Source organism: Leptonychotes weddellii, chromosome 7 (assembly GCF_054177405.1).
Source record: "Leptonychotes weddellii isolate Sample4059 chromosome 7, ASM5417740v2, whole genome shotgun sequence".
In the NCBI taxonomy this organism is placed as follows: Eukaryota; Metazoa; Chordata; class Mammalia; order Carnivora; family Phocidae; genus Leptonychotes; species Leptonychotes weddellii.
This window is the reverse complement of record NC_138375.1, coordinates 87,350,197-87,372,697: the sequence shown is the minus strand read 5'-3', so window position 1 is coordinate 87,372,697 and position 22,501 is coordinate 87,350,197. Positions and strand designations below refer to the sequence as shown.

Here is a 22,501-nt window from a genome sequence, read left to right as displayed (position 1 = left end):
GAAAAAGCTCCTGGATGGCTCAGTCAGTTAAGCCTCCAACTCTTAATTTCAGCTCAGGTCATGATCTCAGGATCATGGGATCAAGCCCCAAGTCAGGCTCCACACTCAGCGTGGAATCTTCTTTCTCTCTTGCTCTCTTGCTCTCTCTCCCCCTCTGCGCCTTCCCCTGTCTAAAATAAGTAAATAAATCTTTTTAAAAATATATGAACTAAGGGGTGCCTGGGTGGCTCAGTCGTTAAGTGTCTGCCTGGGGCTCAGGTCATGATCCCAGGGTCCTGGGATCAAGCCCCACATCGGGCTCCCTGCTCCGCGGGAAGCCTGCTTCTCCCTCTCCCACTCCCCCTGCTTGTGTTCCCTCTCTCACTGTCTCTCTGTCAAAAAAATAAATAAAAATCTTAAAAAAAAAAAAAGAACTAAGAGAAGATGCTAGAATGATCACAAGTCTATAAGGAGGACAGGAAGGGGCCTAACTTTGATTTGAGGACAGAAAATTGTTATAGTCAGAAGAAAAATAAAAGAGAAAAGATGAAACAGAGACAAGATAATCACTGAGAACTATAACTCTCTGAATAAAATTAGAATTATGAATCCTTGTTGATTAAATAAATAAATAAATAAATACACAAACAGGGAGAAGAAAAAGCTCTTCCTTACAGTAAGCTAACAATGAATGAGCAGGGATGATGGCATTAGAGAAATCATCCATTGTCACTAAAGCTAGTGATGCTCTATCTCTTTAATAATCCTGCCCTCTCTTTCATGAGCCTCTACAACCTCAAAAAGCCCAGTGACTGACCTCAAGCCATCATATAACCCAGGCGCTCCATGCACTGGCATCCAATAAAAAAATTTAAGCATACCCACTAAAATATGTGGATTTCTTTGTTCTCACACGATATAAGAATATGTATTACTATAGTAACAGAGATCATAAAACATACAAAACCAACTTGAAATGAATTAAATATTAAAAAAATTTTTATTTTGTTTATTGTGTAGAAAAGCTTTTGAATTTTTAAAATTTACTTAGTTAAAAAGCTTTTGAGCTTTTAAAGTTTATTATATGGAAAAGCTTTTGAATAGTCAACTGATTTGTTAATATTTTAGCAAAGCTACGTAAGTAACATGCTTTGTTACTGAAATATGTATAGGATTAGCCTTGGTAAAACAGCAACTTGAAGGCCTAATCCCAGGTTTGTTTTATTTTGAGACTGGTTTGAATGGCTATGCTAGCTGGGGAAGCTAGTTGTCAATGATACAAAGGTCTGAGTGGGAGAAGGGCACTTTCTTGGCTGCACTCTGTGCATCGTGACCCCACTTCCTCCCACCCGATCATCGCCTACACAAACATTTCTGTTGAAACTTGACTATTCATGTTTCATGTTCCCTTGTCCAGCAGTTGTTGTTATAAGCTAACTGGAAGTTACTGCATTTTTATATTTTAAATAAATGGGTACAAATCGCACTGACACTCATCATTTGGAAAAATTTCAGATGGGTTAAAAAGTTTATCTCCTGTATATATATATATATATATATATATATATATATATATATATATGAGAGTTTTTCTAGATGATGCATATCATTTTGGCCAGAAAATCTAATAATGATGCCAACATTTCCAAACTTCCCTTTTCAAAATGCTCTCTTCCCAACAGGACTATTTTGCAAAAAGCAGTTATTTCTCACTTGTAATATCATCTTTACTTTGAAAGGACAGATTGCATTCATTTTTTTTCATGTGTATCTGCTATGTGGAAATGACTGGCAGCCATTTGCATCACTACAAAGGTCACTAAATTTAGGACACTTGTCTTTTTGTAAAAGAAAAATTTGGTTTCACAACCCTTTAAATTATTGTATGAGATATGGTACAACATTTTCAAGTTCATTCCCTCTCCCTTTCATCACAAATTGTATTATTTAAAGCCCTGTTTCTATAAAATTCATCACGACAATGACACTCTATAGCATGTGATCTGCATTATGTCATGGTAGACTAAAGAAAAAGAAAGGATGGGGCTGCTTCCTTTGTGGTGTGCCAACCTTTTAGTCAACCTTGGAATCATACCCAGTATGTCACCCACATCACGAATGAAGGCTATTTATAAGGACCAGTAAAGTTTAATTTCTTTGTTACATTTTTAGATGAAAATGAACAGAAAGTTCTAATATTGTTTTCCTACACCCCAAATGGATCATTGTGCATCTTTAGCTCTTTAGTCCTCAGTTCTCCAGAACATTCACTTTGGCACCATCCCCAGGGGCTGCGTCTCCTGGGGGCCCCATGCTCCAAAGCTGCTTCTCACTCCATCCTCTTCCCTTTCCCTCCATCCTACATGAAATGGTCTAAATCAGTAGTAGTGGCACCTGCTGACAAAGCAGTCTTGTTAAAATATAGCAAAGCCTCAGGATTTGGGGGTTTGTGACTCCATTTTTATTTTTTATTTTTTTTTAATTTTTATTTATTTATTTATTTTTTATTTATTTATTTGAGAGACAGAGGATGAGAGACAGAGAGCATGAGAGGGAGAAGCAGACCCCCCACCGAGCAGGGAGCCCGATGCGGGACTCGATCCCAGGACTCCAGGATCATGACCTGAGCCGAAGGCAGTCGCTTAACCAACTGAGCCACCCAGGCGCCCCAGTGTGACTCCATTTTTAATATTCATTTTGCAAGCTGTGCCTTCCTCCTTAAGTACTTGATTCCTGCACCTTACAGATATGTTTAACCTTGAGCACATGTTCTAGTTCAGTGAGACTGCCTGGAGTTTTGTAGTCTGCCCCTTTAGCTGGCTCCCCAGCCTTCCACATTTTCAAATCTGCTCCAAATACTTCTCTGCATTAAAAATTCCGAATATATGGAACTTCTTCAGGTTGTTTTTTCCTTTATTCCCAGGGGGTCAAATAATCTGGCTCCTGATGCCCGAGTCCATCTTGAGCTCTCACTGCCTGGGTCTCTTTTTGTAAACTGTATAGCATAATACCTTGTGCACAATGCAGGAGCATGCCTTTCCCACTCACTCTGGAATCTCTCTGGTTAAGGGGAAATTATTTTGCACGGTTAACATTTAACAAGAAGCTATCATCTTAAGAACTTTGCCCACTTTTCTTGAAAAAACTGAGGTTAAGAGTATGTTGCTTTTTTGTTTTTTTCATTCATGGGATGTCTAAGAAGTAATAATGCAGGGAATCCAGTAATCTATTCTAAAATATAGGCCACATCAAAGCAATCAATATAAATGAGCAAATCCGTAATTAAAATACTAAAACGCATGCCCTCCTCAACAATCGGGAAGTATTAAAAGGGTGTAAGCCTCCCTCTCAGGATATCTCCACTTGCCTAAACGTCCCCCTGCCTACACGCCCTTACCTGGACAGCCTCACCACACCCTCGCTCACTTCTTCCTGGTCTCTGCTGAGGCATCATCTCCTCAAAGTAGCTTCCTGACTCCTCCGTCCCATCGTTCTCCATCCCCTTACCCCACCTTACTCTTCTTCCCGGCACTGATTACTCTCAAGCATTGCTTGTGTGTTCTCTGTCTGCCACACCAGAATGTGGCTCTGTGAGGGCAGGCACTTAGTTTTTCCCTGTTGTGTCCCCACCTCTTAGAACAGGGCTGGCCTGACCCAATATAGGCTCTCAGTGAATACTGTTGAAAGGGTGAGCGAATGTCCACTAAGGAGAAGTTACAGGAGGGCTACAAGAGAAATGCAGGCTTCCTTCCATGTGATAACATGAAGCCTACCTAGAAAGTCTCGTTCAGGGAGGGGAGAAGAGCCAGGAGCGTTGGCGGCTTCTCAGACCCCTCTCTCCAGGTAGGAGGAAGCGAGTTGAAGGACAACTGTGGAAACAAGAGTCAGTTGCCTGTAAGGGCTCTGAAAAGACCCTGAGGGAGGACCAGGTGCCCGCACCTCCCGCTCAGACTGAGGGACGAGGGGACTGGAGGGAAAGGAGACAGGGGAGAGGAGCTGGGCTTGGTGTGACTTTTCGAGAAGCCTCCATCCAGTCAGTGGGTGGGGTCTGACTATGAGACTACCAGAACACTGGGCCCAACTGGGCTTAAATGTGGGCTGCACTCTCCCCCAGTCTCAACAGGAAACAGGCAGCCCTTTCAGTGCTTGGGACCCCCCAAACCTAGAGCAGGTTCGAGATTCAGAAGTCCCTAAAAAGCAGGGTTCCCTCTTGTGTCAGCAGAGGAAAACTAGAGACAGAAAGGAATGACGAGCAGCAGCTAACACTGCCCAACTCTTTCTCCAAAAGAAATTTGTGCCAACAGTCACAAAAACTTCCTCTCCCATCCTTAGCTGACTTCAGAGATCACTGGGATGGCATACTGGTATGAGAGCAGTGCCAACCCCTTCATTTACCTGAGCAACTTTCCATTTCAGCCCAATTACTGTGTAGCACGGGAATAATTATGTGTATCATTAAATACGTCCAATTGACTCGGCTGTGTGTCTATTTGGCACAACACGAAAGCAGGGTCCCATGTTCCCAGCCCTCGTGGTCCTCAGCCTCACGAAGCCAACCTGTCGACTCACAGTGAGGAATTAAAATCATACATAAAAACAAAAGGACCACAAAACCCAGGTGAGGGGAGTTTAGGGAAAGGTCTCCGGCTATGTTTGAGATCAGCCAGCCAGGATCCTTCCGCAAAAAAAGCTAACATTTGCTAAACATTTACCATGTGTTTAATAACTTTACACATATTAACTCAACCTTCGTCACAACCCTACTGGGTAGGTGCTGTTGATATTCCCGAAGCAAGATGTAAGTAAGGTGGGCGCCTGGGTGGCTCAGTTGGTTAAGCCACTGCCTTCAGCTCAGGTCATGATCCTGGAGTCCCTGGATCGAGTCCCGCATCGGGCTTCCTGCTCGGCAGGGAGTCTGCTTCGTCCTCTGACCCTATCCCCTCTCGTGTGTTCTCTCTCTCTCAAATAAATAAATAAAATCTTTAAAAAAAAAAAAAAAGATGTAAGTAAGGAAACAAGTAATTGGCCGCAAGTCGGCTGGGTAGAAAATGGCAGAGCCAGGGCTGAAACCAGAAGCCACACGTCCAAGATAAAGACATTATAAATGTTGATCCTGTCCTGGAAGTACACCAACTAAATTGTAACTGCACCTTCCACCACTATTGAAAGGAAACTCACTCTAAAGAGCTCGAAGTAGGGAGTTGTAAGGGGAAGAAAAGTGATTGCACTGGTGCACAGTTCAGTGTGTGGGATGGTTTCGAGGTGCTTTTCTTACTGCGTGCCAGGTAGATCCAGCAGTGAGCTCGGATTTTTCCAGGAGGACCACATCTTTCATCCCCGCTTTGGCGAGGTGATAAGCCAGACTCACACCAACGCAGCCGCCTCCAATGATCACAGTTTCTGCTCTGTCTTTCCATCTTGTTTCTGCAGATAAGGGTGGGTTTTCTTCTCTGGAAGACAATTTTTGTTAACGGTAGTTTTACTAAGCTGTGGTAGCTATAGTTTTTCTGACTAATGTGTTTCTCCTGGTTTCTCTAATATCTTAACAGTGCCTGGGAGGTTGGCATAGTGCTGCTTTAATCATTTGGGGCATCTAAACCCTGACTGATGCAACCTGGTTAGGGAAGGGAGGAGGAGGCATGTGAGCCCCAGTCCATATAATTCTGGTCCATTGTAGATAACTAATAGAACTAAAGAATTGAACATGACTTCTTTTTTTTTTTTTTAATTTCCAAAGGATCTAGAGAATAATTTTTCTCAGTCTACTTAAAGAACACACTTATAATCATTTTATCCCATGGAAAACCATAATCATCGTGAAGTCTAGCTTCTCTAAACCTTGGATCATCCCCTCCATGCAACGCGTCCCAGGCTGAAGAGAGCCAGATGGAGTAAAATGCATTTCCTCACTTAATTTCCTCACCGCATAGTCTTCTCTCATTTTATAATTATTGCTCAGTGGTTTAATATATTTATTTGCATGACTTTCTTCCTAGCTGGATCGTGAGCTTCTCCAGGATGCATCGTAAAAAGCAAGATGTAAGTAAGGCAAAGAGGAACATACATACACCCCTGTTTGCTTACACACAGACAATCTCGGGGAAAAATACAGAAGACACTGTTAACACTTGACTGGGGAAAAATACGGGGGTAGGAATGGCTTCGCACTGGGAACCCTCTGACACTATTTCACTTTGTACGTGCGTGCATGTGAAAAAACACACAGAAATCTAGAAGAAATCCAAATGCCCATCTCTCGGAGGCCAAAGTGCCCCTGACCCGGCACACCGCCTCAGGCCCTGGCTCCCGTCCCGGCAGCCGCCCAGCCGTAAGCCTCTGCGCGGGCCGGACCCCACTTACCCTTGGCGGCCGCAGGCTGAGCGCGGGCGGCCCGGGGAGCCCCGCAGCGGGAGGCTCGGCAGCGGAAGGCCCCGCAGCCGCTGTGCGCCGGAGCGGAGCATGGCCAGGCCTGGGGGGCCGAGGGCGCGGGCGCGGGCACCTGCTCCGGGCCAGCCCACACCCTGGGGCGGCGGGGCAGGCGGCTCCGCGGAGCGGGGGACCCTCCCCCGGGCGAGGGGCGGGCTCGAGGGCTGGCGCGCTCTCCCGGACCCGGCGCCCACACGGTCGCGGCGCGATGGCACAGGTCGGAGGCCCCGGGGCCAAAAAGGTGAGTTTCCGGGCGTCCGCGAGGTATTTAGCCCCGCTGGCCGCGGGGCTCCCACGGCCTGGAGTTCAAACCCCACTTCAGCCGTTGGCCGAGCTCTGCGGCCTCGGCCGGGCACCCGGACGGCTCTGTGCCTCGGTTTCCGCGGCCGCCCGGGGCCCGGGATGACAATACCACCTTGGCGACAGGATTAGATAACAATCTCGGGTAACATTTATGGAGCCCTGACCCAGTGCCCCGAGCTGCGCAGACTGCTTTACGCAAATTATCTCATTTTCATGATTATTCCCACTTTTCAGGTGAGGAAACTGAGGCCCAGAGAGTCAGGCAACTAGCTCAAGGTCACCCATTCTAGGCCACGGTGAAGCGGGGATTTGAAGTCTAGCTTCGGATTCCGGGGCCATGCTCACATTTCTACCGTTAACCCACAGACACCGTCAGGTCTTCGGCTCAACTGGCCCCAGAGCTCGGTTCCCTCAGGTTTTGGGAAGAGGGGCAGCCTGGCCCTGCAAGCGGTGGGCTAGCCTGAAACCAGCCCTGGGTGCAGACCCTCCCCGACCCGAGGCTGTGGAGAAGGGGTGGATAGGGAAGTGCGCAGGTCTGAGGGGTGCGCAGGGTGGGGTGGAGCGGCTCAGCCTCCTCTCATCAATCAGCCAGGTCTCCCTGGCTCCTTCTCTAAGCTTCGTTCCCCATCTACTCACCAACTGTGAGCCTTGTCACCCCCCTCCCCCGCCCCGTTTCTCTGCTGGGTGTGTGCTTGTGAGGAGAAGGGGTGACAAAACAAAATTAGGAAAGGCATGAACTTGGTCGCAGGACATCTCCAGGATCCCTCAAAGCAACCCACCTGTGCCCCGAAATTCAGAGAGGGTGGGGAAGGGAGATGCTATATAGACATGGAAATGTGCACCACTGATCTATTTATACTAAAAAGTTAGGAACAACCAAGATGCCCAACGATGGTGGGCTCCTTAAATAAAGGTGCACCCACTTAATAAGTTATTAGGCACCGATTAAGAAGCTAAGTATGGGACAAGCAAACTGCTTTGGCAATGTTACCTTATAAAAGGAGTTATACTATGTCATGGACAGATCTCAGCTATGTAAAAATATTTATATATGCAGTGTAAGGAAGGAAATAATAACGGTAATAATTACATAAGATGTACAATATGGATTTAACAACAAAAAAATCTTTGGATATGTCTTTCTGATTATAACAGTAAAATATGGGCATTGAAGAAAATGAGCTTAATAAAAACATAAAGCCATTGTGCTGATTTCTTCCTCTAAACTTTCTGTAATACTGTGTTCACCGTTAGCTCATTTTTAAAAAGGTTTTTAAAATATGCTGTCCCTGTCCAGTTTCTTCCCAGCAGCCTCTGCTCTTGCAACACCAAGATTATCATATGATAACCCATGCTAATGTGTGCCTGAGAGTTAAAATGTTAGTGGGAAACAGCTAATCTCACCTCTCCTGTCAGCTAACAGGTACATCTTAAGAATTCATTTAATTGCCACAGGGGATAACTCCAGTAGCCTCATAAATCCACAAGAGCAGTCCTGGTGGCAGCTTCAGGCAGAATGGATGTCTGGCAGACTCCGGCCAGAGGGTGAAGTTGGTCTGCTCCTCTGTGTATGAATAGAGGCGCCCGGAAGCCAGACCTTAAATCCAGAAGTCTAGATACTGAGATCTGCAAAAAGGAAGCATAAATGACTCTCGGAGCTCACTACCAGCTCCAAGGCAGATTCACTGCCAAACTGAAAGGGAGAATGGAATGAAAATATAAATGTACTGCAAATTAATTTACAGTGATCTGTATTTTCCAGTTCTCTCTCATCCTAGAGCTGTCTTTAGATCATCCTGGTGTAGTAATTAATTGAGGTGGTAAGTAAAGCAGTGAAGGAGGGGCTGATAAATGCTCTGAATTCAAATCTTGATGATGGAGTTATTTTGCTAAGGTCTGTTTAGGAAACTGGCAAAATTTAAAATTTTGGACAAACATCTAGGTAACAGATCAAAATGTCTTAACTTTACTTGTTATCACGAAGATACAATCAAAATAAGCCCTGTAATTTTCTTAAAACCCTAGCTACTAGCTAAAGAGTCATTTGTCACCTGAGCCTCAAGCATTGTAAAGCCAAACAGAGGAGACAAGCAGGTAACCAGATACCGCAGTACAAGTGACAGATGCAGGAATGGACGGTGTTTGGCCTTAGGCAAAACGCAAAGGAGGATGTAATCCCAAACAAGAGTAGGTCAGGCAAGACTTCACTCTGCAGCAATGGAAGATATGCCGGGGTGGGCTGGGGCGAACTGGAGGCCATTTCAACAATCCAGGGGCAGTGAGGAAGGGAGGGGGGACATTCCTGAGAAGTGTTAAAAGATACACTTGTCATAACCCTGGGACAGATTGGATGTAGGAGGTGAGATACTATCCTATAACACCCCGACTGTATGCCAGTGTTTTTCCCCTCTAAAACTAAATTTGATTCTTAACATGGTTGAGTTCATTGAAGTGCTAGATTTTCAAGACGACATTTTATGCAAATGACTCTACCTCTGATTCTCTCTTCTATAGTCCTCTGCAGCATTTATTTATCACATGTGTTGTGATGACTTGTTGACCCACTGGCCTTCTCCAAGGTGGCCAGACTTTGGGTTTCTTGGGGGCAGGGACCTCGTCTTATTCCAATGTTTATCCCTCTTGCCTAGAACTGTACCTGGCAGGTGGAAAGGTCTCGTGAGAGTTTAAAGTTGAAGTCCTTTTTATGTTTCAAAAGTACAAAATTAAAAGGGCAAATTGCATTGTATGGAGGGAATAGAGGAAAAGGTGAGAATCATAATAAATATTAACATTTCTTCTACATTCAGCTAAAATTCATTTTTAGATATAAAGTACGGAAAAATAACCAGAGTCGGGAGCCCTCTTGGTCAAAACAGTGTCTATGGCTCACCCAGCTAACACAGCTGGTCTCCATTCCACTTCCAAATACCAGAGACGTTGTAGATACGGTGGCCTCCAGTACAAGCCCTTCTAATGTACCTTCCTGGACTGCAGACTGGTTAGAAGGAGCAACTAGATGCTTTTCTCCCCCACTCATGCATTGCTCTGTGTCCAGCTGTGGACAGCGCTGAAATGAACTGGCCTTGGTTTTCAATAAAAGGTTATGTCTTTAACTAAGGCCATCTATACAAGAGGAGTGGGGATTGCCATGGGAGTGTTTGCAGTTTCTTTATAGGATGGTCAGCAAAGCTCTCCGTGAAAAGATGACCCTTGACCAAAGTCCTGAAGGAAGTGAGAGGGTGACCCAAGCAGGTATGCAGGGGTAGGCATGTTTTAGACAGTGGAAACCGTAAGTCCTTGGAGAACTGCTCTGGATACAACCTTTTATTCAAGTATGGCTGGGCTGAATAGAGAAGTGGGACTAGAAAGAGACTAGTTTAGGAATTTAGAAGATCTGAAGTCTGCTTGTTTACTTACTTAGCTCTGTGATGTTGGACAAGTCACTTAGCCTCTCTGAACGTCCGTTTCCTCATTTATAAGATGGGCATAAAAACCGTCCACCCTGCCTAGCTTACAGAGTTGTCCGGAGTACCAAATGAAAACATGCATGTGAATATGTGAACGTGAACATCTGGAAAATGTAGGGCATCATTATGAAACTGTGTGTCCTTTAGGATTGTGTATAGTGGTTTACACAAAAAAGAGGCTTTTTTTTTTTTTCACTTAACATGAGGTCTTGCAATCCATGGCTGCTACAGCTACTCAAAGTTGTTATTAAAACACACACACACACACACACACACACACACACCCCGCGGCTAGTTACACCAGCTGTTAGTCAGCTTTCAGTCCTGATTGCTATACCTCCAGGACTTATGGTGACATTCCAGAGAGGAAGGAGAAAAAAAAATGCCCAGATGGAAGGGAGTGCCCATCTATATCAGGAAAGCAGAACTTTTCCGGAAATCTTTAACTGACTTCCACCTATGTCTCATTGGCCAGCACCGTGTCATATGGCCACCCCCAGGAGCAAGGGAGCCCAAGGATTTGTTTTAACTTGGGGACATTGTCTCCCGAAATGAAATACATTAACAACTATCATGGCATCAGCACTTTCACTATAATTTGACTCAGATTAAATGTTATTTGAGAAAAAATATTCACAGCACTTTGCACAAAACGAATACCTGGAGTGTCCAAGAAGTAGAATATACTCAATCTTTCTGAAATATTATTAGACTTTGAGGATTTTAACAGAACTGGAGCTATAAGAACATAATACCACCTTTCCTGAAATTGGAAACTGCTTTTAGAAAAAAAAGAAAAAGAGGTATGTAACCTAGGTGATTTTTCTTTCTCTCGTTCAGGGTATTTTGGAACGTCTGGATAGTGGAGAGGTTGTGGTTGGAGATGGCAGCTTTCTCATAACTCTGGAGAAGAGGGGCTACGTGAAGGCTGGGCTCTGGACTCCGGAAGCAGTGGTAGACCATCCCGATGCAGGTCAGTGGCAGCATCCCCCGAGACTGTCTAGTTTAGAGGGTGACAGTTTGCTCAAATCTGACTGACAGAAAGTAAATAAATAATTCTGAGCATTGTGCAAGGACTGTTTCACTTGCCAGAGTCGCCAAGATGTAGAAACAGTGACAGTAGTGACATGCTGAAGCATGTAGAAGAAAATGGCCTCTCCCTCCCCAACTGCCCCCCCTCCACACACACACACTTGCATCTTCAGGTACAGGGAGTGCTAAAACACACATCTTAATATCTGTTCCATGAATATTCACCCTGTGGATATTCAAGAGTTTCCTTAACATAGTAAAACTGTTACTGCTTCACTTTAATCCTTCTGGCTAATTTGCATATTATACTATAACAGCGTGTTTGGTAAAGAGGATTAATGATAACCGCCAGATTAACACAGCATAGATGGTAGACATTTGGGTTTTGTTGGGCACAAGGGGTGTGAAGAAATCAACACAGTTTCACCTCATCCCCTGCACTAGAAAAAAAAAAACAATAAAAGTTGGAGGTAAAAACTGTGATGGGATTGGCAAGTAACATCAAACTGGACCTTTAATTCTATTTTTACTCTTTTTTGAGAGTAGTCTCCTAAATTAAAGTGGAAAATAGGGGCCCCTGGGTGGCTCAGTCGTTAAGCGTCTGCCTTCGGCTCGGGTCATGATCCCAGGGTCCTGGGATCGAGCCCCACATCGGGCTCCAGCCCCGCATCGGGCTCCCTGCTCAGCGGAAAGCCTGCTTCTCCCTCTCCCACTCCCCTTGCTTGTGTTCCTGCTCCTGCTATCTCTCTCTCTCTGTCAAATAAATAAACAAAATCTTTAAAAAAAAAAAAGAAAGAAAGAAAGAAAAGAAAGCGAAAGAATGAAAGGATACAAGCTGGGAATGGAACTTTGGATTTGCTCTGATTGTATTCATATATGCACCGGGTATCTGAGAAACCTGGGACCCTGTCTTGATTCTTCCACCCACCAGCTGTGTGACTTTGCACAAGTCATTTGACTTTCCCAAGGATCAGTTTCTTTTTTTTTTTTTTAAGATTTATTTATTTTTGAGCATGAGTGTGAGTGCGGGGAGGAGGAGAGAGAGAAGGACAAGCAGACTCTGCGCTGAGTGTGGAGCCCAACGCGGGACTCGATCTCACAACCTTGAGATCATGACCTGAGCCAAAACCAAGAGTCGGTTGCTCGACCGATGGAGCCACCCAGGCGCCCCAGGCTCAGGTTCTTGACCCATGTCACAGGAGGGTATGACATGGGCTAGTTGTGAGGACTCGTGAGTTAACCCACATGAAAATCCCAACACATCATACACACTGGCCAATTTTATTGCTTCATCAGACACTCAGACTTATATGGAAGGACCAAGTTTTGTTTCTCTGGTGCTTAGCACCAAGTCTTCACCTGGCCCACAGAGAACTTGTTCTTGTCTTTAATTTTAGAAGATCTTTTTGCTAAACCAGAAAGAAAGTGTTGAAATAACAAGGATGAGGATTGGGGTTGGGGAGAGATGAAGAGAGAGGAGGGAAGGATGTCCTGATAGGCCCACGGATGCTCCCTGACTGCATCTCCCCAGCTGCCTGCTGTTGAATCTGTTTGGTGGGGGCACCACCCACACACACCTTGTCCACTGTGAGAATTTCCTCATGTAAGGATTTCCTGACTGTAAGTAGACCAGCTACATCCTCCACAACACAGGCAAATGAATAAACCTTCTCTAGACCAAAAGACCAAGGGGCAAGTGGTCAGCAAGACCTTAGTGTGTGCCTATGACTGCACCAGACCATTGAGGCCATGGACAGGACAATATGAGGACACTCGAAACAGTCCCAATTTAGTATTGACTCTGCCATGTCCTGTCCTGGAACTCTACTGACCTTAATCTGCAATTTTTTATAAGAACTAGGTTTGAAATTGTGTCTGATTGAAAGAGATTGTGAGTGGGTAAGCTGCTTTTGCTGCAAATGATAGCTCCTATGATTTTTATCTTTTTAATTTTGATTTAAAAAACTACTTTGTAGTTCGTCAACTTCACATAGAATTCTTGAGAGCAGGATCAAATGTCATGCAGACTTTCACCTTTGCTGCCAGTGAGGACAATATGGAAAGCAAGGTAAACTGTCATTTTGGTGGGGGTGGGGGTGGAGGGAGGGCAGGGGGAGTGTCAGGGATCATCTATAATAAAAATAACCTCTTGAAGGGAAGGTATGGAATTGACCTGATATGTTACTATACTTTGTTACAAACTCCACATAAAATGTGTATTAAGGAATTAATTATTATGTAAACAGATATATACTACATAAATGAGCTTGTTTCTGCCTCCTGAGCTGGGGTAGAGGGGAAGAGAGGACTGGGAAGGAATAGGCCATTGGAAGGACATGGTCATCCTGTGCTATTTTTTTATAGAGAAAGAACACTTTTTAGATGCCCTTTTCACCTTATCTCACCATCTTCTCTTCTAACTTGTCCATCTGGAGATAGGGTGGTCCTTGGGAACACATCACTGGCCTGGGAATGAGAAGAATCGGGTTTGATGCCAACTTTGCCACCTGCTGGGTGTGTGACTTTGTGCAAGACACTTGGCTGTGCGGAGCGCTGGTTTTCTTTGAGCAAAATGGAGATCATTTATGCTTAAATGCGTAGGGTTGTTGAGAAAAGTAGCGAAGGGGAAGAACGTGGAAGTACTGTGCAATATTGTGTACATGTAAAGTGTTCATACTTGTCGATGTTCATGCCCATTTATTCAGTCAACCAACCAACATTTATTGAGTACCTGTTAGAGTCCAATCTCTATGCTCAAAACAGAGGTGAAAGAGAGCCACAGAGCCTGTTCTGAAGTGGTTCACAGTCCAGTGAGGGAGGCAAACACAAACATTTACTAAAATGCCGTGTGGTGAGTACAATAATGGAAATACAAGCTCACTGGTAGTAAAGGAGAAGTCCCCAGTGCTGCTGGTCTTCTCAGATTGCAGGGGTTTTTTTGTTTTAAAGATTTTATTTATTTATTTGAGACAGAGAGAATGAGAGAGAGAGAGCACATGAGAGGGGGGAGGGTCAGAGGGAAAAGCAGGCTCCCCGCCGAGCAGGGAGCCCGATGCGGGACTCGATCCCGGGACTCCAGGATCATGACCTGAGCTGAAGGCAGTCGCTTAACCAACTGAGCCACCCAGGCGCCCCGCAGGGTTTTTTTTTTTAATTTTATTTTATTTCAATTCAATGAATTAACATAGAGTATATTATTAGTTTCAGAGGTAGAGGTCAGTGATCCATCGGTTGCATATGACACCCAGTGCCCATCCCATCACGTGTTCTCCTTCATGTCCATCACCCAGTTATCCCCAGCCCCCCTCAAACTGCAGTTTAAACCATGACTGGGACTCATCTTACTTGATCATTGCCCTTGTTATCTGTTATATTTTACCGGGAAAATGCCGGGCTCACCGTCTGAACTCTTGCTCTCTGACCTCAGTGGAAAGCTGTGAACGCTGCTGCCTGTGACCTTGCCAGGGAAGTGGCTGGCAAGGGTGATGCTCTGGTAGCTGGGGGGATCTGCCAGACATCAGTGTACAAACACCACAAGGATGAAGCCACAGTTAAAAAACTCTTTCAACTCCAGCTAGAGGTTTTTACAAAGAAAAATGTGGACTTCTTGATCGCAGAGGTAAGCCTAGTATTTTAGGGGAGGGAGTCATTCTCTTCGGACAAATCCCACTACATAATCTTCAGCTTTCACGAGGGTATTTGGGATTGCTTTGTGCCCTGATTTCCTCAGGGTACAGGGTCAGAGGTTTATGTACCCGCATGCCATCAAGGCAACAATGCTCTCACTTGCATGCTGGGTTTTAGTGAAGCCAAAGGGCAGAGCCAGGAGTGGCCTGACCCTAGCCTTGGCTGTCTTTGGGTGGTTGTAGCAGCCGACTCACAGGGGACCCTACAATGCTGGGTGAGAAGGGGACGGTGCTTCAGGGAGCAACCTCTCCTGTGGGAGGGGCAGGGCTGGAAGGAGCTGTGCGGGAGCTGGAGGCTGTGAGTGAGCAAAGCTCAGGCTCATGCAGGCCCCGCTAATAATACTCAGTAACAAGAGGTTTCCTTGCCCTCTGCTGTCCATGCTCTGCTCACTCCCAACCCCCTGCTTTCACTCAAGCTATAAAAGGTGAGTGATATTTTGAAGAAAGAGTAAGAATTGGTCGTTGATTGGACGCGAAGGCCCAGAACATTCTCTTCCTTCCACTTCCAAAAATTTAAAAGCCCTCATTCCCCATTTCCCACCTTTGCTACCACCTGGAGTCAAGCTCTCAGCCCAAGTCTCTACACCCAACGAGGACAATAGCCTCCCCGCTGCTGTTTCCCTTATCACTCTCTGAATCTATTGAAAAGCTTGCTTCATCAACCTTCCCAAGGTCCAGGGCCACCCAAGCCTGGCAGACGCACTTAGCAACAATCATCTGCAGAGATGGGCACAAACTCTACCCGATAGGCTCTCCAGACAGATGGAACACAAGTTTGTTTTGTAAGAACCTCTCTGTGGACTCTCTCTGCCATTCCTCACACACTGCTTCTGCAGAATCTAAGTCAAGAAGGAAGAACACAGGGAGATTTTTGCTGGTTTTTCTTCATTTACTTAAGGTCAGCTTTTCAATTGTGGCCCTTAAGGGGGTTCCTGGGAAGACTGCTGCAAATGAAAGAAACTGAGTAGCTCTTCCCCGCCCCAGCTCTGTGCCGCAGTGGTCTCATTGGGGGAAACCATCATATTTCTCCTACTTCATGGAGCACTTCTGAACATCTAACGAGAAGTGAATATAAAATCACTTTGAGGGTGCCTGGGTGGCTCAGTTGGTTAAGCGACTGCCTTCGGCTCAGGTCATGATCCTGGAGTCCTGGGATCGAGTCCCATATCGGGCTCCCTGCTCAGCAGGGAGTCTGCTTCTCCCTCTGACCCTCCCCCCTCTCATGCTCTCTCTATCTCATTCTCTCTCTCAAATAAATAAATAAAATCTTTAAAAAAAAAACCACTTTGAAGTAGAAAGTATAATAAACTATTCATTATTTTTCAGAGATTACCCCAGCTCCATAAAAGATGAGCCTAAAATTTATTAGTAAGGGGCGCCTGGGTGGCTCAGTCGGTTAAGTGTCCAATTCAGTTTCCACTCGGGTTGTGATCTCAGAGTCGTGAGATCCAGCCCCACATCAGGTTACACTCTCAGTGGGGAGTGTGCTTGGGATTCTCTCTCTCTCTTGCCCTTTATCCCTCCCCCTACTCACGTGTGCTCTCTCTCTCTCTCAAATAAATAAATCTTTTTTTTTAAAGATTTTATTTATTTATTTGAGAGAGAGAGAGAGAATGAGAGAGAGCGTGAGGGGGGGAGGGTCAGAGGGAGAAGCAGACTCCCCGCGGAGCAGGGAGCCCGACGTGGGACTCGATCCCGGGACTCCAGGATCATGACCCGAGCCGAAGGCAGTCGCTCAACCAACTGAGCCACCCAGGTGCCCTCAAATAAATAAATCTTTAAAAAAAATAAAATTCATTAGTAAAACTTTCATTCCTGGGGCACCTAGGTGGCTCAGTAGGTTAAGCGTCTGCCTTCAGCTCAGGTCACGATCCCAGAGTCCTGGGATCGAACAGTCATCATCTTGCTGAATCGATGATTTCTGAATGAAAATCTATATATTATTGTTAAAGGAATTAAAATGTTTACTCAAAAAAGTATTCTTTAGTTTGCTAAAGACCTGTTCCTCAGCAAGTTTTACCACATATACTTGGTCATTTTTATAACTGTTCTGCAACATTTGCATTCCACCTTTCAAAATCTGCTTTACATTTGGACCAATAGAAAAAATGAAATCTCTCTTAGTATTTTGAGCATGCTGAAGAAGCCATATGGGCTGTGGAAGTCTTAAAAGAATCGGGTAAACCTTTGGCAGCTACCATGTGCATAGGCCCGGATGGAGACATGTGTGGTGTGACACCTGGAGAATGTGCTGTTAAGCTGGTGAAGGCAGGTAATTGGGACCCATAATGTGATCAGCATAAATTTCATATTGTTTATGAAATTTAACAAAGATTGCTTAATCTTGTGAGAGCAGTTCAGCAATAGAAGAATTAACTGGCATTGGTTTTCCTCTTGGTAAAACTTGGGAGGTGGAGAAGGGTAACTAATCTCTAAGGCAATTTCCAACTATTAAAAAATAAAATAAGCAAAATGTAAAAGCTCTTTATTTCTTTGCCCAGGGGCTGCAATCGTGGGTGTGAACTGCCGCTTCGGGCCCAGCACCAGCTTGAAGACAATGAGGCTCATGAAGGAGGGCCTACAGGCCGCGGGGTTGAAGGCGCACCTGATGATGCAGTCCCTGGGCTTCCACACCCCTGACTGTGGCAAAGGCGGGTTTGTGGATCTCCCAGAATATCCCTGTGGTAAGCTCAGGGTGTAGGAGCAGGCTTCGCGTTTTCTTATGCTGACAACATGGAAACGGCTGTAATGAACAGCTACGGTACGGTCTTAGAAAAGGAGACTGCGTAAGACAAAACCAGTCAGTGTTAATGAAAAAATGAGTATAATCTAAAGTTCATCATGTTTTAATTTTAAAAAGTGCTCCAGGGCGCCTGGGTGGCTCAGATGGTTAAGCGTCTGCCTTCGGCTCAGGTCATGATCCCAGGGTCCTGGGATCGAGCCCCGCATCGGGCTCCCTGCTCCTTGGGAGCCTGCTTCTCCCTCTGCCTCTCTCTCTCTCTCTGTCTCTCATGAATAAATAAATAAAATCTTAAAAAAAAAAAATAAAATAAAAATAAAAAGTGCTCCATCAGAGCACCTATGATTTGAATGTAGGGACGGTAACAGAAATGCTGTGATTATTGTGTTGCAGGACTGGAGCCCAGAGTTGCAACCAGATGGGATATTATACGCCAGAGAGGCCTACAATCTGGGGATTAGGTACATTGGCGGGTGCTGTGGATTTGAGCCCTACCACATCAGGGCAATTGCAGAGGAGCTGGCCCCCGAAAGGGGCTTTTTGCCCCCAGCTTCGGACAAACATGGTAGTTGGGGAAGTAGCCTTTTTTTTTTTTTTAAAGATTTTATTTATTTATTTGAGACAGAGAGAATGAGAGACAGAGAGCATGAGAGGGAGGAGGGTCAGAGGGAGAAGCAGACTCCCCGCTGAGCAGGGAGCCCGATGCGGGACTCGATCCAGGGACTCCAGGATCATGACCTGAGCCGAAGGCAGTCGCTTAACCAACTGAGCCACCCAGGCGCCCCAGGGGAAGTAGCCTTAATATGCACACCAAACCGTGGATTCGAGCCAGGTAGGAACTGTTTAATTAACATTACTCTTTTTCTCTAATCTCATTTTATTTATTGTTAGAAACACTATGCATGCAATAAAAATTCAAAAAGTATAGAGTATGTAAGATTAAAACCAAAAGCTGCCCCTCTCCTCAGGGGCATTACCCAGAGGTAATGACCTGTTTGCTGCTTGTGTTTTGAAGTCTTATACCTAATGTCTGGTTTTATCAATTTTAAGCTGTAATGACTGCTAACCCTTTACAAAGGCTGAGGCGTTTAAATCACATAACACTCCCCTTTTCTCCCTGTTCTACTTTTCCCAATTTTGATTTATTACATTTTTATTTCTTCTGTTGGTTATCTTTGTAAGTTGGAATTTTCTATTTAACTGCCTATTTCTTTATCCATTGATGTAAAGCAGTATCTCTTACTTCCACTCTGTAAAATAAGAATTAACTCTTTCTGCTCCGCTCTACTCTTCCTCCCTCATCTACCTCTTGACTTCTTTAAGTTATACCATTACTTTTACATGATCAAGGTTTAGAACCATTGTGTTCTGCTCTGTAATTATAATTAAGTCTTTCAAGCTTTGTAGATTTATTATAAAAATGTAAAGTTAGTAAATAACATTTGTAATATTATTATAATTGTCATTTTAAACAAACAGGATTCATGAAATATAATAATCAGAATGCAACTTTATTTTTGTCTCCCTCTGTCTCTTTAAACCTGCTCATTGGATGAAGTCTATCCTCTCTCCCTATTTGAAAATACTGACATGCCCCAGGAATTCGCTGGGTCGTCTTAGGGAATAGAAAGCTCCATGACCACTTTATTTAGCAAACACAGTCTTAACTCAGGAATTAAAAGTGTTCAGTTCCAGAGACACCTGTGTGGCTCAGTCAGTTAAGTGTCCGATTCTTGATCTCAGCTCAGGTCTTGATCTCAGGGTTTGGAGTTCAAGCCCTGCATTGGGCTCCAACGCTGGGCATGGAGCCTGATTTAAAAAAAAAAAAAAAAAAAAAAAAGTGTTAAGTTCCATGTAAAATCAAAATCTGGAACACATGAAACTTATATTTTCTCTGGTTTTCCAGCAGTTGCCTTCAATAGGCAGGCAACGAGGGAAGGCCAGGCTAATCCTTCTCTTTCTCTGTCTTATGCTTCCAGCCCTCCCTTCCTATTTTGCTAACCAGGACTTCTGACCTCTTCAGATTCAAAGGGAGAGAAGAGAGGATGGCAAGGGGAGCCAACTGTTTGTACTTGGCTGGCAGCCTAACAGGAAGACCGCAGTTCTGGGCCGGGCAGATCTTCACAAGTGCTGCCATGGTTCCTTACTGGCTTCCTCTGGGAACTTTTGGTCTGTACTTCTCATGCCACAGGCATCGCATTCTTCTCTGTCTGCTACTTCCCTTTCAGATCCTGGCTTTTTCAGCAGGTCACTCCAGATATCCCCTATTTGGGGGGTCTTGTTGTCCTTCCTGGTGATTCTAAATACCTCCAGATTTCAAACACGTCTTTTTCTGAAACGTGGTATGAAACCCAATGATTGCTTTTATTTTTTTAAGATTTTATTTATTTATTTGACACAGAGAGAGGGGACGGGGAGGGGGAGAGAGAGAGAGAGACCACAAGCAGGGGGAGCGGCAGGCAGAGGGAGAGAGAGAAGCAGACTCCTGCAGAGCAAGGAGTCCCGTGTGGGGCTGGATCCCAGGACCCTGGGATCATGACCTGAGCCAAAGGCAGACGCTTAACCGACTGAGCCACCCAGGAGCCCCCAGTGACTGCTTTTGATAGAAATGTGAGAAAGGCATTAATGGACATAGTTTTTCAGTCTGTATGTTGAAACTGAAGTTCTACTTTAGCCTGATCATGCACCACACCTGTGTGTATTTGGGAAATACACACACACACAAATATGTATAAAGCATATTGGACTTATAAAACAGGTATACATTTTTTAATTAATAATTTTTTCAAACACAGAGCTAGAAGGGAGTATTGGGAAAATCTGCTGCCAGCTTCGGGCAGACCTTTCTGTCCTTCACTGTCACAGCCAGACGCCTAAGGAGCGGTGAAAGAAAACACTGAAATGACAGAACAGAAAGAAATCTGGAACTCTTCCTCGCCTTTACCCTCCACCCACCCTGCTAGCTCCAGCGGAACAGCTAATGTGCTCCTGGCCCTTCAGTTCAGGGCAACATATGCATCTTGCACTCCCGCTGTGGATGAGCACCCAGCTGGGTGCTGCAGGGGATGCAAAGACGATGAGAAAGGCCCCTGGTCCCCCAGTTACTTACTGTCCAGTAATGCTGTGCTACATTCTTTGGAAGGTCATCAAGAAGAGCAAAACTTGTCTTTTAGGGTGAATTTGAGATTTTAAAATAACCAGAAGTCACTGAACACAAATCTATTGATTAATTCAGGCAACTAAGCTAGGTGCTTGAGGAAGATGGAAGAGCAAGGAGTCTGCTTTTCTTACATGACTTGTATAATGACTCCAAGGGCAATCCCAAAGGAATAGATGCAAAAAATGCTTTGAGTAATGGCAGGGTTATTGAAGTAAGTGTATAACCTTCCAAAGTGATTACTTTCAAAGATGAGTTTACTTAAAGGTGTTAGGTCCTAGAATTTTTAAAATGTGTCTTTATGAAGGGCACCTGGGTGGCTCAGTCAGCTAAACATCCGACTCTTGATTTCCACTCAGGTCATGATCTCAGGCTTGTGAGATCGAGGCCTGAGTCCAGCCCAGCATTGAGCCCTGCATCTGCACTTGGTATGGAACCTGCTTGGCATTCTCTCTCTCTCTCTCCCTCTGCCCCTCCTCCCCCAATAAAAAACATAAATTAAAAAAACTGTGTCTTTATAATCACAAATAACTAGATTATAAACTACTTAAGGACAAGGACAATGTGATGTTCTTATATTTTTCCTTAAAGTATTTAGCACTGTGCTGGGCCTAATAATAGATGCTCTAGATGCTCAATGAAATACTTATTTTTGATTGTTAAAATAAGTAAAAATAGATCAACAGTTTTAGAAGACCTTTTTAAAAGTCAGAGTTCTAATCTACCATGGTCTAATATTTTCTTTACTTAGCTTTGTGCTATTTGCCATGTGCCAATATCACTCTGTTTTTTCCAAAACAATGTATCAATTTGTGACAATTTGTAAAATTAAAGATGATTTACCTGTTACAGTGTTTGAATATTTAAAATATCATGGATATTCTTTGGAAGATAACAGCAAACATTTATTACTTATTATGTTCCAGGCTATTGCTTCTCTCCTGTTCTCACACTCTATCCTTTCATCCATCCATCCATCCATTCATCCATCCATCTATCTATCTATTCACACTCAATTGTCCCTTACAGGGATTAAAATATGAGAGTGTTTTTAACACAGTAGTTTATTTTTTTTTTTTTAAGATTTTATTTATTTATTTGAGAGAGAGAATGAGAGACAGAGAGCATGAGAGGGAGGAGGGTCAGAGGGAGAAGCAGACTCCCCGCCGAGCAGGGAGCCCGACGCGGGACTCGATCCCGGGACTCCAGGATCATGACCTGAGCCGAAGGCAGTCGCTTAACCAACTGAGCCACCCAGGCGCCCTTTAACACAGTAGTTTAAATGTGAGGAACCTAAGGCTAAGTTAACTTGCCTGAGGTCCACAGTTAGTAAATGGTAGAACTGGGATTTGAACCCACATGGTCTGGCTCCAGAATCCATGTTCACAACCACTACACTGCACAACCTCTCTCATATACACAGCTGCTGCTTTTATCAGACTCAGTCCAAATTTTTCTGTTGTGGAGTTTCATGGATTTTTATTAGCTTTGCTTAATATGAATCAGCCCTTCAATCCTGTTTCTGTGAAGTAGATAACCTGGAACTCATTAAATGTTACCACTTTACCCATAATATGTAATCCCACCATGCTGGAAATTAAAGGGTAAATCATTTACCATCATCCCAAGGCCTTGGGGGTCCTTGAGGATGACTAATACAAATCACTAAGCCTGAGTATCTTTGCCAGCATCCTCAACCAGGGCCATCCAG

At 44.5% G+C, this 22,501-nt stretch overlaps 2 protein-coding genes across 3 annotated transcripts in view; one reads left to right on the top strand and one right to left on the bottom strand.

Annotated features, from left to right (window-relative positions):
• DMGDH (dimethylglycine dehydrogenase) overlaps window positions 1–6,455 on the bottom strand; it is a 65,899-nt gene extending 59,444 nt beyond the window's left edge. For both annotated transcript variants that reach the window (XM_081826680.1, XM_006731875.3), the window contains exons 1-2: window positions 6,340–6,455; window positions 5,255–5,429 (exon numbers count right to left, since the gene is read on the bottom strand). In XM_081826680.1, coding sequence (XP_081682806.1) covers window positions 5,255–5,429; window positions 6,340–6,440 — 276 coding nt within the window. In that variant the 5' untranslated portion in view covers window positions 6,441–6,455. The remainder of the gene's footprint in view (window positions 1–5,254; window positions 5,430–6,339) is intronic.
• Window positions 6,456–6,491: 36 nt separating this feature from the next.
• LOC102732451 (S-methylmethionine--homocysteine S-methyltransferase BHMT2) lies at window positions 6,492–21,639 on the top strand. The gene is given in 10 exon segments (XM_081826681.1): window positions 6,492–6,646; window positions 11,016–11,148; window positions 13,184–13,275; window positions 14,635–14,826; window positions 17,018–17,165; window positions 17,395–17,577; window positions 18,027–18,060; window positions 18,062–18,215; window positions 18,431–18,465; window positions 20,429–21,639. Coding segments are annotated over 10 exon segments (1,086 nt in total). The 5' UTR covers window positions 6,492–6,613; the 3' UTR covers window positions 20,511–21,639.
• The last annotated feature ends 862 nt before the right edge of the window (window positions 21,640–22,501 follow it).